At 59.2% G+C, this 17,195-nt stretch overlaps 1 protein-coding gene across 3 annotated transcripts in view; it reads right to left on the bottom strand.

Moving 5' to 3' along the window:
• LOC122370161 overlaps window positions 1-17,195 on the bottom strand; it is a 142,446-nt gene that overhangs the window by 28,946 nt on the left and 96,305 nt on the right. For all 3 annotated transcript variants that reach the window (XM_043345524.1, XM_043345523.1, XM_043345525.1), the window contains one exon: window positions 7,479-7,733. In XM_043345524.1, the coding sequence (XP_043201459.1) occupies window positions 7,479-7,733 (255 nt within the window). The remainder of the gene's footprint in view (window positions 1-7,478; window positions 7,734-17,195) is intronic.

Consider the following 17,195-nt stretch of genomic DNA (forward strand, 5'->3'; position numbering starts at 1 on the left):
CCGGGTGGAGGAGGCCTCAGCCGGCCGGCGCTTCGCCAGAGCGCAGACCAATTCCAAGAACCTCGGGTCAGGTTTAGCAAAGACGGGTCACGGACTGGGAGGGATGCTCACTGATGAGGCGCCCAGGCAGGTACCAAACAACGAACAGACGTGGTCAGCAGAAGACGTAGACGAAACTACGGACAGACGTAGTGACGATGAACAGATGTAAGACATGTAAAGCATTGATGCTTAGCAAAAGCGAGTGGCTCTGGCGGCGTTACAAAGGCGGAGGGAAGAGGAGGGTGGTGGTGGAATGGAAGCAAAGGGAGGGCCAGGTCGCCGACAGTAGGCGACAGACAGTCTGCAGGCTGCAGTCGAGCGTCGCCCTGACCTGTGACCCGCGTCACCGGCTCTCCCACGCCTCGTCACCACCGCCACCAAGACGAGGACGGTCAGAGGGAGGTCGGTGTACCGCCGGAGGTCACCGCGCGTGCAACCCGCGCCCGGTGGTCGCCGCTGACTGTCGCCGGTCACACAGTTGCAGAGACACGTCGTCTCCTCAGGCACGTAATTGGTCTGCAGACTAGTGCCAGGTAGTTTGGCTGTCTGGAGCGCGGCTGATTAGCTGTGGTTTACGAATACACAAGAAAGGGCCGCTCTTTTCCCAGCAATCTTTTCTTCTCACCGTCCGATTCGCGTAATGCTTCCACTCTTCCCTAAATTAACTTCCTTAAACCCTTTTGTATTTCAACTTTTCCCAGTGGCTATTCCATTTCCTAGCTGAACTAACGTAGAAAATATCTCCCAACGCAATCCCTCAAGTATAGTCAAAACAGTAGTCAAAACAGCATATGTAGATCACCACAGACAATCCAGCCTAGATAGCAACTCCCAGACAACACCGCCGGACAACAGGATCAAACAGCACAGCTGGACAACAGAGCCGGGCAGCGCGGCCGGTGACCTGGCCGTGCTGTCGCGCGAGACGGTCGCGTTTGACCGCGGCCGGGGCGGGGGCGGGGACGGCACGCGTCGACCGGCCGGACCAGCAGTGCGTAATGCAGAACTGGGTCAGACGGATATCGCGGCAGCTGCAACCTGTGGCGACCGCGCCCCGCACGCAAACAGACAGACGGATCGGCGCGGCGCGACAGACAGATGGACGGGACAGCGAACGGACAGCCAGACGGACGGACGGACAGACGGACGGACGGATGGACAGACGGATAGACGATAGACGATAGATAGGAGGCGAGGTGGATGGACAGACAGGTTATCGGAAAGACGGACGGAATGACGCATTAATGCGCCAGATATTGAGCTCTGTGTGAAAAGTTGCAAGTGCCGTTAGTAACCAGGCTCTGTCGGGTGTGAGAAGATACTAGAGCGAGATGCTATCTGTACTGATCGACAATAAACTGATAATCACAGGTCAGAGCTGCCTATGGCAGGATATAAAAGCGGCCATTAAACTTCAAACAAACCCGTTATTTTCATACACACAGCCAGGACAGCTGAACGAACCCTATTGCGCGCACGACTACAGCCAACACGATACTCGAAACACGGCCCCATTTCCTTTGCTTCATAATTAGTCACACCGCCAGCCGCCCGCTCACCCTCCCCTCCCCGCCCCGGCAACAGGGGGGGGGGGGGGGGGCGCAGACACCCCCATCTGACCCAGGCCGCTCACCCTCACAAAAACGACGGTCCCGTGCCACATTTCGCACCTATCACCTTACAAACGCAGCCGGCGAGCAGCGCTTACACCAGACGTCATCTGCCGCATAACGCCACGCGCCACGACGCCGCCGACGTCGACAACGTCGCGGCCGACGCAGGCTCGCCGTTGGCAAAAAGCGTTTCCGGCGACGGCTCCCGGTTGCCATGGAAACGCGTCGCACGTGCGCAGCTCGGCACACATCCCCCGGTGTGCGCGCGTGCGGGGGGATCAAGTGTTGGCGAGGCTGCACCTGCGCTGGGGCGCCGGCGAGGGAGAGGGAGAGGGCGAGGAGAGGGCGAGGGGCTAAGGAGGTTGTGACTGGTGCTCCGCTGGGGCTGGTTCGGAAAATATAACTAAGGGGTAGTTTTTGTGGTGGGTAAAAAGGGGGCAAATCGCTAAAACTAAAACTGATAAAGGTGCTGAGCTGAGTAAATCAATCAATTTACGTTTTCAATTGTTGGTGCAGCTACATGAACATCAGGTTACTAAAATTAAACTTCAAACGAAATAAAAACAGTCGAGCGGACGTGTCCCTTGTCCCTAAGCCTCCAGCTGTCACCGAGTGTGTCACGCCCGGTGAGCGTCCCATGTTTTGACCGCGGCGCCGGCGGTGTCGGCTTCCCTGTCCTCGTGTCAGGTCAGTGCTCCTCCCTCCCTGCGGCGGCGCTGGCCCTGGGGTGGCGTTTTTATCGTCACCGCGCGGCGACGAGCGTACCACCAGCGTTGTCGTTTTTACGCCTCCTGCGGTCTCCTCTGTCGGAGCCGAGTGGCACGTGCCGCGCGTCGCGTCGCCAGTTTCGTCGTCGAGGTTCCCCTTCGTCGCAGGCGACGGAAGGGGTCGACGATCCAAGCAGGGTCGGGTTCAGAGGGGTTCGGCTCTCACTGCCGGCACCACCGTCGTGTTACATGTATCGTCTTGCTTTAGGGCGCAGGGGCAGGCGGGGACTCATGAAACACTGGGGCGCCACGCGTCCAGACCCCGCCACCACCTCCGAAAGTACAGCCGCCACCGCCCGCGGCGGTGACCCGACACGGATCAGCTGCTACGTCACAACAGGGCCGGCGCCGCGCGCCGCGGGGAGTCGCGCAGCGAACGGCGCGCGCAAACATCGCACGGCGCGACGAATCGGCCCGGCCGCTCTCCCCGCGGCGGCCTGCTGCTGGCGGCGGTGGCGGGGGCGGCCGTCCTTGCCGCCGCCCCACCTGCCGGTGCGGTGAAGCGGCGCGCTGTGCGGCCACCCCTGAAGGCGATACGTCTCACGATTATCGGCGACGGCGACGGCGCGCGCCGAGTTCCTTCAACCCGCGCGCACGAGCGCGCCCGGTTGTCATAGCAACCGGCACGCGCGCGCCACTGGCGACGCACCGGCGCGTGACCCGCTAAGCGCCGCCAGCGTCTTGGCCAATGGGTGAGGGCGTTACGGGCCGTCAGCCAATGGCTGCCGCTGGCACAGCCGCCGACGGCTAGACAAATGAAGGTGGCCCGCCGCCGCCGCCGCCGCCGTCTTCGCCGCACCTGCCTCCGCGGCCTAGTGGCGCGTGCCGAGAACCAAGATAATGACCGCTCCAGACAGATAAATGCCTCCAAAACGCCGACCACCGTCAATAATTTCGCTGGGCTGGAAGCGACGGCGCGAGCCGCGCGGAAAATCTTGATAAAAACTGACCGCAAGAGAGCAAACCCGCATTTACTGAACACCGGTGAGGGGTAGGGCGAGGAAGCCACTGTTTGCGCTCAGTGAGGGGCAAAACAGGACCCCGGGCTCATGGCGCACCTCAGAGCTTTGAGCGGTCACGGCGCACCTCGACCCGTGTCCAGCCGGTACGTTACGATCTGTTACGACTTACGACGAGCAGTTACGATCCCGCCGCGGGCGCCATCAAAGCGACGCGCCGGCGCGCCAGCATCCTCCACCATGGAGGTCGCGCGGTCCGCTCATAAGGCTCATCCTCCACCCACACTACCCGCGACTCTCGCCCTTACGGCCGGCGCACACGGCAGATGCGTTGACGGCCAGGTGAAATTTGAAAATCGATCGTTTGTTCAATGCGAGCCGACGGCGCACGGGTCCGACAAATTACACCGGACACAGGTGGCAACCCGGCGCGGTACCCGGCGCCGCTGGCACAAATACGGCGCGAGCGCAGCCGGCGCGCGGCCGCTGTGGCGCGCCGATCCCTCGCGCCATCGGTCGCGAGAGACTCGCTCCGACCTCCAAAGTCGCCGCCGCCTTCCATTAGTCCGTATCTGCAGCCGAGTCGCGCTATCGAACGCCTCCCAAACTCCGGCAGCGCCACTCGACTTGCTAATCGGTGCGCGCCTGCCGGGTGGTCCTCTGTGACAGGCGACCGTTTTTCGCCGGCCGTCCGCCTCCGCGCCGGGCCGTGCGCGCGCCAGAGAGACCCGCGGAGATGGCCCCGGTGGCGTGCCGATCGGCAGGCAGTTTTACCCAGCTACAAGGTCAGCGGGCGTCGGCTGAACCGGCTGGCCGCCGCGCCGGGCCGCGCCGGCCGTGGCGCACCTGTGACGTAATCGCCGCACCGGCGACACCTTATGCGACGCGCGCGCGACAGCCAGATCGATTATGGGCAACAAACAGGCCCGCCGTGCAGCGGAGGTGTACCACCGTGCGGTAATGCCCGCTCCGCTCTTTACCGTGCAACGGTAGCTACGCTATGCAAGGCACCACGAAGCTCCAAGCCGCCCGCCGTCAAAGCCCGAGATATCCGAGCACTTCACCGATTGCACGACGTCGAAAAAATCCAACCGCAACAGCTGGTGGTTTATTCAGGCAGCATAGCTCGATAGCGGAAGGGCTTTCCATTTTCGCTGAGAATGACGGCTAACAATGGAGCGATCGCGCAAATCCACCCCCTTGACCTTCTCTGAGGAGCTCAAACCGGCACGGATGGCTGCAAGATCGTTCCGCGCGGTCGGCTGCGGTTCGTCTTTTCCCCGCCGCCGACGACGTCATCGTCATCGTCATCGTCACCGGTAAAAGCGCGTCCGTCCGTCGCGAGTGGCTGACCATCGTCGGCACGTGTCTACCGCACTTTCTGCCACCGCCACCGCCGCCGCCGCCGCCGCCGCTGGCCAGTCGGTGCTCTCCCGTCTGGGAGCGGTCCGACCCACTTCGGAGTCGTGGGAGGCGACTGGCCCACCGCCGCCGCCGCCGCCGCAGTCGACGGGGCAGCGGTGACGCGATGCCGGGCGGGGACGGGGGCGGTGCTGATACGCAATCGCGCGACTGTGTAAACTGTGCTATCGGGAAGTTGCCAGGTAATCGCACCACCACCACTGTCGCTGCCGCGGAGACCCGCAGTTAGGGTCCGCAGCGGCGCACACATCCGCGTGGTGCCCCCAATCACACTAGGCGGCACCCTCGGCCCTCGCCCACCGGCGGTGGCTTATCCTTCTGCAAACCCACTGCAAGCCTTTCGCGTGTCAGCGCGTTCGTTTGGTCTGCTTGCAGATATTCCAGTGTCTGCAGAAATGCGGCGCAGGAGGCTCCAACCGCGATGAGACGGACGAGTCGCGGCCAGTCGTGGTCTGAACGCCGAGAGCTCCAGTTAAGGTGTGGTCGCGGGCGTGAGATAGGTTTCAGCGGCTCACCGCGCCACTCCTCGCCACCATCGCGCCACACAATGCCGCACCGGTTGCCATGGTTTCACTCACCGCGTGTCATCGCGCGAGAAGTCTGCTGTAAATCGACAAAAATGGCGCCACCGCCTTCCCCAGTCACAGCGGGGTAAAAATAGCCAACCAGACTGCGGACGTGAGCAGCGCGCATCGTCTCATAACTACCAGGTGCTTTCGGAGCGCCAAACTGTCTCTGTAAATGAGCCATTGCGAGGCGGGGAGCCGTTCCCGTACTGCACCTGAAACGACCACCGTGGGCCCGCGCTGCTCGCTGCAGAGCTGCCAGTTGTCGCGGCGCCTCAGACTGTGTGATTGCCCAATCGGTCGTGCTAAAATCGGCGCACTGCCGACACACGGTGCGGCTAGGCGAGGTGTTTTCGGTGACCAAGGTAGACTATCAGTGGAATGCAGCGATAACACTAAAGTTATCAAAGCGATAGTGTGTTGTACTTTGTATACAAACCGGCGACATTGTGGACTCAATCAGTTGGAGCTAGAGTCTCGCTCACCATGCCGACAAAATCACCACCCTCCCCACAGTGAACCCGGATCTTCAGTCTCCACCTAGCTAAACCCCAGTCCTAGCCAACTCCGCTCCAAGTTCTGCAAGCGACGAAGGGCGTGATCTGACAAGCATCCCAGGTGCGCCGACGCCTCCGCCCCGTCTCCCTCCCCATCTCCTCTGCTCGCGCCCCAAAGACCGTGACCGAGTTTTGGAGCGGCAGGCACGGGGTGTGATTTTTCCCGAGCACCGCGCACGAAGCCCGCGTCCCCAGCACCGGCTAGCGGGGATCACAAGTCACGCGTTCGGTGTCGTTGCTGGCCTCGAGAAAACTGGGCATCCGCCTATTACAGAAGCGACAACCGACAGGCGACATTGTCGAGTCGGCGCACTTGCTTCTGCCGGCGGCTACCAGGCGCTAAACCTGGCGTCAGGTTCTGCGTGATTTTCGCAATACCGATATCAACCACTACTTTCCACGAACCAACAACTAACCAGATTTTCCGTGCTCTTGATTCGCCTCTTCTTCATCCAAACGCTAACGCTTCTCTTCTCAGTGCAGCAGCTAGACAGATGTCTCTCAGACGCCAAACAACACACCAATCGTCACTAGCGCCTGACAAAAAACCGCCACCGTCCTGACCACGGTCCCAACCACTGCAGCGACCGCTGCACCGACCGCCGACCAAGTTCAAACCACGGTACCTCAGCTCAGCGGTCCGGGGATGGCGTCCGTCCCAGCCGGATTCCGGACAAATTAGCACGACCAATTGGTCCGTGATGCCGGTCTTCTGTCTGTTACCAAGACGGTACCGGATACAGAAACGGTCGCCGGGATGACAGTGATGGCGGTGTTCGTGGCTGGGGCAGCTGTATCGCTAAAGCTACCTTTATCGCAGAAGCTGCAGCTTTGAGGCATGAACAAAGTTTGCCAGTGGAAGCGGCCTAAAAGTAGTAATCAGTATATTGATGATAGTGGTAAGCTTGACGTGTTTTGCTCAAAGCGGCAAAGTAAGCTATTGGGAAGAAATTTTGATGGTAGCGTTAACAACGATTGAGATAGTGGCAGCAAAAAAAAAATAGCTGATAGGTCTGACGGTAGCTTTGGCGATTGTTCTGATGGTAAGCGATTGCTTTGTCGGTAGCTGTAGCGGTAGCTCTGGTGGTAAATGGTAGCTTTGGCGGTAGCTCTCGCGGTGGCGGTGATAACAGGCGGCATTACAGGAGCGGCCTAGAGCACGGCAGGGAACATTCCAAAGGTTACTGCTGACTCGTGACGCCTTTATTAACCGCTGAACGGCTGATAAGGTGTCCGCGGAGGGCATATCCGCGGTTCCGGGCCGGCCAAAGTCCAACGACACGAGTGGAGGCGGCTTGAGAGATCCACCCAGTGGAGGCGGATGAGTGACCGCAAACCGCTGATGAAAGGCCTGAATGGCACCACCGCAAAATATGCAGTATTAGAGGAAATGAATAAGATTGAAACCGAAAGGTCACTTTCGTCTTCGATGTCTCCTTCCGAACATTGTATGATTGATAAGCTTGAATAAGACGAAATGCAGATATCGGGAATTTTTCAGGAGGCGCTCCCATCCTGTCAACAGCATGCACGATCCCATCGCCGGACTCACCTGCTATCCGGAATACTGACGAGAGGAGCAGCAGCATCAGAAGGTGTCGAAGCGCGCCGGGCGGCCGGGGGCGGGGGCGGCGGGCGGCCACCTCGCCAGCCCGCTCGGCCGACCCCCTGCCAGGGGCGCCGCGGCACTCGGCGCCGACCGGCTGCGCGCCGGGTCGGCCGGGCCCGTGACCCCGTGAGCCGGCCTCGGCGGACGACGACGGCCGCGTCACCGGCCGCGACCAGCGGCGGCTGCTCTCTGCGCTCCCTGAAACAGCGGAGAAACAAACACGGGTTAGAACGATGCCAAAATACACGCAACACACGCACTGGAAGACGTAGCGGATAGATGGCGATCCTCATAAAACCTACAAGCATAAACAAACACAGGTGAGAGGATGACACCAAAACACGCGTAACTAAACACTCCTCGAGACGCAACACAAAAGACGCAGTGGATAAATGGCGACCCTCAAAAACACGTAGGATTCGTAGGAATTACGAGCAAGACCTTGAGACCGGCACAGAAACTGCGCCACGAGACAAGTGTTAACAAGCAGCGTTGCAAGGCTGGCCAAAGTGCGCGCCTCGCGATACAGGTGTGGTGGAAAGTGGAGGAAGTCGCGGCGAGGGCTGGACGGACGGAGCCGGACACAAAAGTTCGGACAGGTGTCAAGATGCCGGTGCAGACAGGTGTGGAGGTCATTCAACATCCGTGCAATACTGCACTGTCCACGTCATACATAAAATTAATAACTTGCACCAGTTTCCCCAACATAGGTAACTTGAGCAGGTGCAACCAAACAAGCCAGCGCCAAGCTTTGCGGTTGTTGCGATTCGCCTGAGCGCTGGTAGGTCGCACACCCCTGCACCAGGTCAATTAGGTCCAACGGCCCTGCAGTGCACTCAGCCAAAACCCCGGGGGCGTTGGGCCAACCGATGATCACATACGGAACGCCGGTGGAACCATGGGTGAAGGTGACTTCGGCATCACACCTAAAAAAGAAACTTTTCAGCTCACCAATGGCCACCATGAAATCCTTACGTCACATTCTATTTTGGCGTTTTAAACAAACAAAAGAAATCATCCATTTTTCCTCCTGCAACAAATCGAGGGAGAGCTTCTAGAACCCTGGAATTCTTACCCCTCTCCACCCCCAGACATCCACCCATCCCCGCGTCTGTCTGGCGATGCTGGGGCGTCGCTGGCAGTTGGTGTATGATGTTTCGCCGGCACCAGGAGGCCCCCGAACCTGCAGTGGGCCACCGGCCAAATCGGTGAATCAACTGACATTCCCGGCTCAGCTGGTCCGCGGACCTTCCTCTCCGACCCGGCCAGACATCGAGATCGTCCTCAGCGGATCAGAGAGGTCAGCTGGACGATCAGACGAAGCAGGGTGATACGAGGGCGAAAGTGGGGAGGGGTAATTGAAGATCGAATGTAAAAGCATGAGAGCGATCGGTAGGACACTACATTAAAATTGATTTAAGACGCATGAGAATAGAAGAGACTAGTCACAAACGCGAAAATATGAACTAGGTCAACCGGGTGAGCTTGTATGTCACTGAACTTGCCGGCTGGATGCACCGCTTCCTGACGGTCATCCTCGCACCGGAAACGGGGCAAACCGGGCGACGGGGAAGGGGAGGGGACCTAGAGGGGAGCCGACCGACACACGGGGGAGCGGCCAGCCCATACACAGACCCACTAATAATCGCCCAGGGTCGTCGTCGTTGCAGGATGCAAACAAATCGATCGGTTGGATGTCGGGGCAGTGTATCGCCCCACTGCGGCCCCCATGGTCGGCCGTAAAAACCAACGGCAGGTGGAACGAAATGCCATCATACCGACGTGATTCATTGCTCGTTTTAGCGTGTCGCAGAATGAATGAGCTACCGGTGTAGCAGCGGCGCAAAGCGGGCTTCATTCACGACCCGGCCGGCGCTGAGGGCTGCCCTGGAACACACCTCGTCGGCCGCTGCGCAGGGCGCCTGAGCGGTGTCTAGACCCCTGCCCGGTTGGGAGCCCACGGTCGGCACTGGAGGTGTGGGTATTTCGGGCCACAGGATGGCGGCGGGCGGGGGCGGGGGCGGCGGCGGCGGGGCAGCTGCCGCGCCGGTGACCGATCGTCCCGCCATAGCCACAGCCGCAGTGGAGCCGAACCGGCCACAGGAAACGCTAATAACAGCCACCCCTCTCTGAATTCCGCGCCGGCCAGTTAAATGCCCGCCGAATCCGGTGGCCAGGGTCAGACAGAACACAGACGGACTAACCCGTGCTGCTCGACTCGATGGATGCGCGGTGCCTCTTCACCAGAGGCCGGGACCGGCAGAGCGACCAGCCACTGGGACCGTGGGTGCTCAGGGACGAGTTCTCCCACGCCGGAAAATGTCTCCGTCGCACCCGCCGGCTACTGGGAGAAACCGTCTCACCTGCGGGAATCGCGGTGGCTCACGCTGCCCCAGGGTAAACACCAAGCGGAAGAAACGCTTGACGATTTTAACCAAAGCGTTGATTACCTGCAGCCGTGGTGTCTCCGTCCAGGAAAATCGCCAAAGCTTCTCAGATACTGAACAGGAAAACGGCCAGGAAAATCACCAAATCTCCTAAAAAGTCGCACGTGCCAAACAGTAACTCCACACCTCTATTTACCAGCTTCGCTCAGCACCATGCCTTCATCACGACTGAACTTCCGCGCTGCACACCTGCAACTTGTGCCTATTGCAGGTGGTGGCGTAACCACAGGTCTGCGTGGTTTTTCACCAGACACCACCTCGCCCTGACGCGGGCCGGTGCCGGGTGGCAGTGGGCCAGGTCTGAGGATGGGGGCCCGACCAGCGCCGGTCGCCAGCGGGCACAGACACCAGCCACCGACGTGACGTCAGAGACCCGCTGGGCTGACGTCATCAGCCACCAAATCACCACGTGCGCACGCATCAACGAAGGCAGGAGATCGTCTGGGAGCGTGTCTCAGCCTGTCGTGTTGCAAACGTGCTCCGCCGTGTCCAATGCCATCATCCGTTTACCTGGCCGCGCCAAGTCAACGACATCTCTCTCGAAACTTCGGCTCGCCATCGCCAAGAGGAACCCCCTTTCATCCACAAAAATATCCAACCCTGCACAAGCCCTGACTAGTCGTCCTGGACATACATCCGGCTTCGCAACCACCCACCGCGATCCGCGCAATCCACCGGTCCGCAATCCACCCGCCCAAAATCCGTCCACCAAATCCTGCTGAAATCCTGTGGCGCTCCACCAACTGGTCCGTTTAATCGGCGTCTCGCAGCTGGGCTGGTTCGGTGCGCCGTTCGGCTGTCTGGCCCGGCACCGGTCGTATGGCTGGCTGAGTTTGAACGGTTCGCGGATGGAAGGAATGGTGTTCTGGTCGACCTCACGGCGACTGATGTGGTGGCAACTGATGGTGACTGATGCCGACTGACTGATGTTAACTGGCGAGAACTGACGCAGTGAGCACTGAGCACTGATGTCGTTGTCCACTGACGGTACCTAACTAGTGCCAACTGATGTTGCGGGCGGCTGATGGACTCGGGTCAAATGTAGCTGTGCCGTTGGCCAAGAAGGGACCTAGCGGTTATTTTTGTCCGCCCGGGTCACGGTTCAGATCACGACGCGGGTCACGGTGCGGTCAGCAGGGTCAGCAGGGCAGCGGGGTCACAATGTCAGAGTCGTCTGCTCCGGTTCAGCATGTCTGCAGCTGCTACAGCCACTGGGCCGACAAAGCTCAGACGGACTCACCATGAACTCAATGCGGACTCTGGTGAGCTCATGAAACTCACCCAGCGAGCGAAGCGCTTAAACCAGAATTTACAAAACCCGGAGCGGATGGTACTCATAGAGTTCATGGCTGTCCCAACGATTATGTAACCAGCAGCGACAATGACATGTCCAACAATGCATTCATTCAACGGCAAATATGAGTGCATGCAAGGCCAACAGGTTTGGGAGAAGAGATGCGTTTCGGAAATGCGATTCAAACATGACACAAAACTTCAGCACCGACTAAAATAGAATCACATCATAACAAAGAATATCGCGCCGTCATCGTTCGCACTTGGCTTGTTTCCACCAATGCGACCCTGATATAATCCAATGCGACCCCGATCTAATCCTACCCGGTCCCGATCTATCCCGATACGGGTTTGACCTGGCTCAGAAGCCAGGGAGTGGGAGGTAGCAGCGTCTGTAACGCGTCTCCACGGCCTCGACACCTCCGCAGGGCCTCTGATGCCAAACAGGGGTCTGGTAGGCGGCGCAAAAGGGGCCCGCGGCCCTTCTCCAGGACACTAGCGGATCGAAAGTGTTGAGAAATCAGCCGAGAGCTGATATCCACGCGAAACTACGCTGAGTCGCCGCACCTTTCGCTCCAGATCGCAGCAGTCCCGTCGCGTTCCTGACCTTTCTGAACCCGACCAGACGCCATCGCGTTTCCTCTCACGTCCTAACCAGTTATTTGTATTCCCTTCCTCTCTCGCCTCCCATTCTATCCCTCTCTCTACTATTCTACTACTCCAACTCAAAGTCTCTCCCTTCCTTACACATTCCCTCCCTCTTGATGCCCTCTTTGGCTGACGTGCCTACCATTCGCGTCCCTTCTGTCCCCTCTCGACTCCTTCTCGTTCCTCCTATCCCTCCCGCGTCCCTCCCGTTTCCTCCGGCGTCCCTTCTGTTCTCTTCCCTCTCGCGTCCCTTCTGTTCCCTCCTGCGCCCTTCCTATCCCTCCTATCCCTCCCGCGTCCCTTATATTTCGTTCCCTCCTGCGTCCCTCCTGTCCCGTTCTGTTCCGACCGGTCCGCTACATGGAACGTCCAACGACAGCTGGAGAATGGAGACAAGGCGTCGGGCACGCCTACCAGACGAACCAGTCCTCGACGCCGAGATAACAGCCTACGAGCGAGACCGACTAAACCGAGACAAACGGGGCGAGACAGATGCTGCGGTCATAGCTAGGAATGAGCTAAGTGTAACGCGCTTTGATGAATATAATGGTATCGATGATCATGTTTTGGGAGCCTTTGGGGCATGCATTGGCCAGCCGCGTTCCTGGTTATAGTAGAGCTTATTCAAAATCATGAAAGCACATAATTACAACAACCAAAAGCCATCTATCTGTTTTCACACAATACCAAACCCATAAAATCAACATCATCCGAAAACAACAAATCCTCTCAAAGAGAAACCCCTGAGTGCACCAAGCGAGACATCATCCAGCCCCGTAACGACGCAGTGTCTTGCCGCTCGACAAAGCTTGACCGGCTATTTTCTAACAGAACTGCTATCTGGCCGACGTCGTTGGGCCGAGGCCACTGTCTGAACTGGCCTATAAACTACACAGCCATCGTGTAAATCCTTCTCTCTCGCCGGCGGAGAGCAGTCGTCGGGTGGGCCGGCTCAGACGGGCAGCCACACAGCGCAGACTAAACCTCGGTCGGAGCGTTGGTCTGAGGCGCTGGGTTGGTTTGAGAGGGTAATATTTGGTCAGCAGCGCGCTCAGGGTTTTTAGAGACAGGTAGGCCTCGAGAGGTTTGTGTGCCGCGTAATATCACACTGACCTAGCACACACACTACAAGGCTCACCACAGCGGCACTCTCGCTCCCTTTTCTCCGCCATGTTCACAATTCTGGTCACGCACCATCGTCCATCGGCGTCACTCGCCGCTCTCTTCTACCATCCACGAGGACGCCTGGCCTTCCCCAGAGACAGGCGTATGGACAGAAGCAGGCAGCCAGACTTAGAGATAAGGATAGGGGCATGGCATGAAGGCAGACGCCAACATGATACGCAAACAATTATTACAAAATGAACAATAATAACGCTAAAAACAGAAATAGACAGACAGGCAGTCGCACGGACAGAGGAAAAGACGGACACGGGCCCACAGACAGACACACAAACGGTCGGTCGCCGCGCCGTCTGGCCAGCCCGTCGTTTGTGAAAGTTACGCTGGCCTGTAGTAGACAGCCTGAGGCACCGCACCGGCCCGGCCTGGCCCGGCCCGGCCCGGCTCGGCTGGGCTGGGCTCGACTGCCTTTCTGGCTGTCCGGTCGGACCGCTCAGGCAGCGGGCCTCCGGACCGGAGCAGGCCTCCTCGGTCCAGGGCAGTCTCCTGGCCCCAACCAGCCCCGTTTGTTGGTCCGCGAGCCGTGCCAGGCGAGGCGAGGACCCGTAACGTCAATCAGGCGTGCGACAACAGCGGGTCGAGGAGAAAATGACGGAGACTGACAACGGTACCGGGGTGGAGAGCTCGGGTCGGTCGGTCGTGCACCACCAGACAGCGTCACACCACGCGCGTAGACAGGCGACACAGGCGGAACACCAGACAGACGGGAGGACGATACACGGAGACAGAGACGTTACGACGCAAACATACACAGACGACACAAGCGGAACACCAGATAGACGGGAGGACAACACAGGCGCTACGACGCACACTTACACAGACGTCACAGGCGTTGTCAAGACAGGAGAAAACGTCGCGGTTGCGTTAAGGCGGCTAAACTCAACCCAACTGAGAGTTGCAAGCCCAGTACTAAGAGTTGCAATATGCAAGCGGGTAGGAAATGAGGTCAATCTTCCCTTTAAAACGTATTAAACAAAATGTAAATTTAACTAACGAAATTAACTCAAGCAGTTTCCCGACCCGCCTTTCTAGCAGCTCACGTCCATCCTGAGGGACAGGATGCCATCACCGGCAGCTTATACCATCATTTCCATATAAATTTCACCTGCGGCCTGCAGCGGGGACGATCACTGGGCGTGTGCCGCCGACCGGAGGACCTTGTCGGGACAAACGGCCGCCCTAATCCGGCCCCCGCTGGGCCGTCTGACCCATCGCCCCGGCCGGACTCCTCCCTGGGTCATCCAGGTTTGGTGAGAGAGGTCGGCACAGCGGCACCTCAGGTCAACCCAGCGAACGGTGTAGCACATGTCGTGGGTGATTTTGTGTAGACGCTCGGTGCTACGTTGCGATCTCAGGTCGGGTCCAGCAACGATAAGCTACTTGAAATCATCTTCTAATAATATCCGTAAATTTAGAGAGGTCGAGTATGGTCACTGGCCACTGCAACAGCTGCCATGAATCCCACCCAGCCTATGTCGCAGCTGATCGGTTCCATATCGTTCCTCATGTCACAGTGCCTGTCGCAATCAGCTCCAACGCTACAATCGGCAGCGGTGCCGGCCGTCACAGGTCCGGGTCGGTCGGGGTCAGGTCAGGTCAGCCGGCCGGGTCACGGTGGCACCGCGGGCGTGCACAGAGATCACGATCAGCTCTGTCTAGTCGGAGCGATGACGCAACGTGGCACGCCTCAGCAACAATATCAATGTCATGCCACGCGCGGGCCTGCGAGGAATCGCCGACGAACCCTCGCCAACAGTATATCAAACGCTAAAGACGCCGCTGTATGACTAACTATTCTCTCATCTTTGTGTCAACCATTTATCATCGTATGGCCTTTTGACCACCCAGAAATCTTACAGATCTGAAGAGAAACTTGGAAACGTCACAAGTCAGTTCACAGCCTTTGCAACGAGAGCATAACGGTGGAGCGACAGCTTGACCGATGCACATTGCACGGCGCGCGTGTTGGAAGGTGCTGCACCTTGCACGCGTGCACACTGGGGCAGCGCGGTGCACTATGTCGGAACGAGAGACAAAGTGTAGGAACTGACGGCTCAACAGGACACGACGGGGTGACAGAGAATGGAGACAGGTCGGGAAGATGACAAAGTGTCCCCGAGATATCCAGCGCAGGATGTGTCGGAGGTACAGCGCCCGAGAATTTGAGCGCACTGGCTCCGCCAGAAAGGCTGATGTCATTTATGTCTCGCTTAAAAAAAAAACTTCAAGCCATATTCGTTCTCCTCAAAGGAGCGGCCTGTAATAAAAGCAAACTACGAGATCGGATCGAAAGTCACAAGATCCGCGATGGCTCGCGGTAACTTCTCGACTCTAGTCATCGTCTAACCCAGCAGGCTCACCCGACCAACCTGTCTGGGCACAAGTCCAATGTGGTGCCATTGCGGCCGCGGGGCGGCCCACCATCGCTCCACCTCCACCCATCATCCACAGTGGACTGACCGGAGGGCGCGGTCGGGTCGCGCGAGAGCGGCTCGCGCCACCAGCGATCAATAGCCGCCTGATATGGAGCGTCGCGCGCCTCGCGACCAGCGCCGCCCCCGCCGGGCCAGACTCTGAGGTCATCGCGGGACCATGCAGAGCCGAGGACGTGCTTGGAGAGCCGTGCGCTGCATGGGATGGTGAGGAGGCTTGGTCGGCTGGATGGAAGGCGGGAGCTCTCCCAACTGGGAGCCACGTCTGATGTCTGAGATGAGACCAGCAAGAAAAAATGACAGCCACATAAGGCGATACAGATAACCAAGACGGCGATTGCCAGTTTGAAAAATGTAATGCCATTCTGTAGATGTCGGTAGTGAATTGGATGGTTTATCCCCAAGTTTTGTAGCACATTTGCGCATTTGAGCAGACACGACTCGCAGAGGATCAAGGCGAGCGGCGGGGCGCGGCCCCAAACATCGTCGCAAATGCGTCGCAGTAAGCCCACCCCACTCTACATCTTTGGCGAGCTTCTGGCATCAGGCCGCCTCTCTGGCGTCGCTATCGTCGCAGTGACAGAGGTCGGGGCGATGTCGACTGGCGCAACAAAGCCCCGGACCGAGGGTGGCCAGACGCGAGGCGGAGCGACCCGCCCGGGCCTCGGCCCATGTACGGCACCACGCCGCGAAAGCCCGATGAATACAAATGCATGTGTCCAAATCAGAGCTGGCCTCGCGGCGCCCAACTCGGCGCCACAGGCGGAACCCTTCGGGAAACCCGCTGCGATCGGTCGCGCGGGGCGCCCGATCACCTTCTGTGTGCTAATCGCGGCCCAGCGCCGCTCGCTGGCTGAATTCCGAGCGAGTTTGTCGGGTCAGCCCGGGCCCACGGTGCAAGCTTGATGCGGCACCACGACGCCATATAGCGGCGTCGGTGAGGTCGGCAGCGAAATCAGAGCGGTACGGGCGTCACCGCCTTGCGGAGGTCGGCCGCCCGATATGGCCACCAACAAGGACGACCGGCAGACGAGGCCCGGGGACGACATCCTCCTGAGGCCGGCGGAGGTCAGCCAGGGCCGACCGCCGGCGCTCCCCGGCCGCGAGGTCAGACAAACTCGCGCCGCCGGGTCAGTCGGGCATCCCCAGACAAGTGGGGCACTGTGAGTCCGCCCACGGTCACGAAGAGGGCTCCAAAGGGGTCACGGAGGGTCGCCCGGAGCGCTCTTCTGTTTGGGATCACCGTGGCGGTCGCTCGGGTGATCAGGAGGTCGTGGTACGTCCCAGACAGGCGCGCCGGCACGCCGTCGACCGGCAGAGCACGATATCGGCCGTCTGACCGACCGCTATCTGGAGTTGCGCTCGAGTGGCCACCATCTCAGCGCGCTGACGGACCGGCAACAGACGAGAGTCCGGCCAGTACCGAGCCGACCTTGTGCTCACCCCGGCTCCAGGCATGGCGTCCAAACTGAACGACCCGGCCACCAGACATCACTGCATCCACGCCAAGTTCAACACCTGGCGGTAATCTCGCCCGACTATTCCGCACTAATGAACTTTAAAACCGAGATTCGCGCGATCGTTGCGCATGTGATTTTCGTTCCTGGACACCTCCGGGGAACTATGGTGTCCGGTGGGAACCAGCCGTTTCATGATCA

The sequence above is a fragment of the Amphibalanus amphitrite genome, unplaced genomic scaffold, assembly GCF_019059575.1.
Source record: "Amphibalanus amphitrite isolate SeventyFive unplaced genomic scaffold, NRLGWU_Aamphi_draft 001104F_arrow, whole genome shotgun sequence".
Lineage (NCBI taxonomy): Eukaryota > Metazoa > Arthropoda > Thecostraca > Balanomorpha > Balanidae > Amphibalanus > Amphibalanus amphitrite.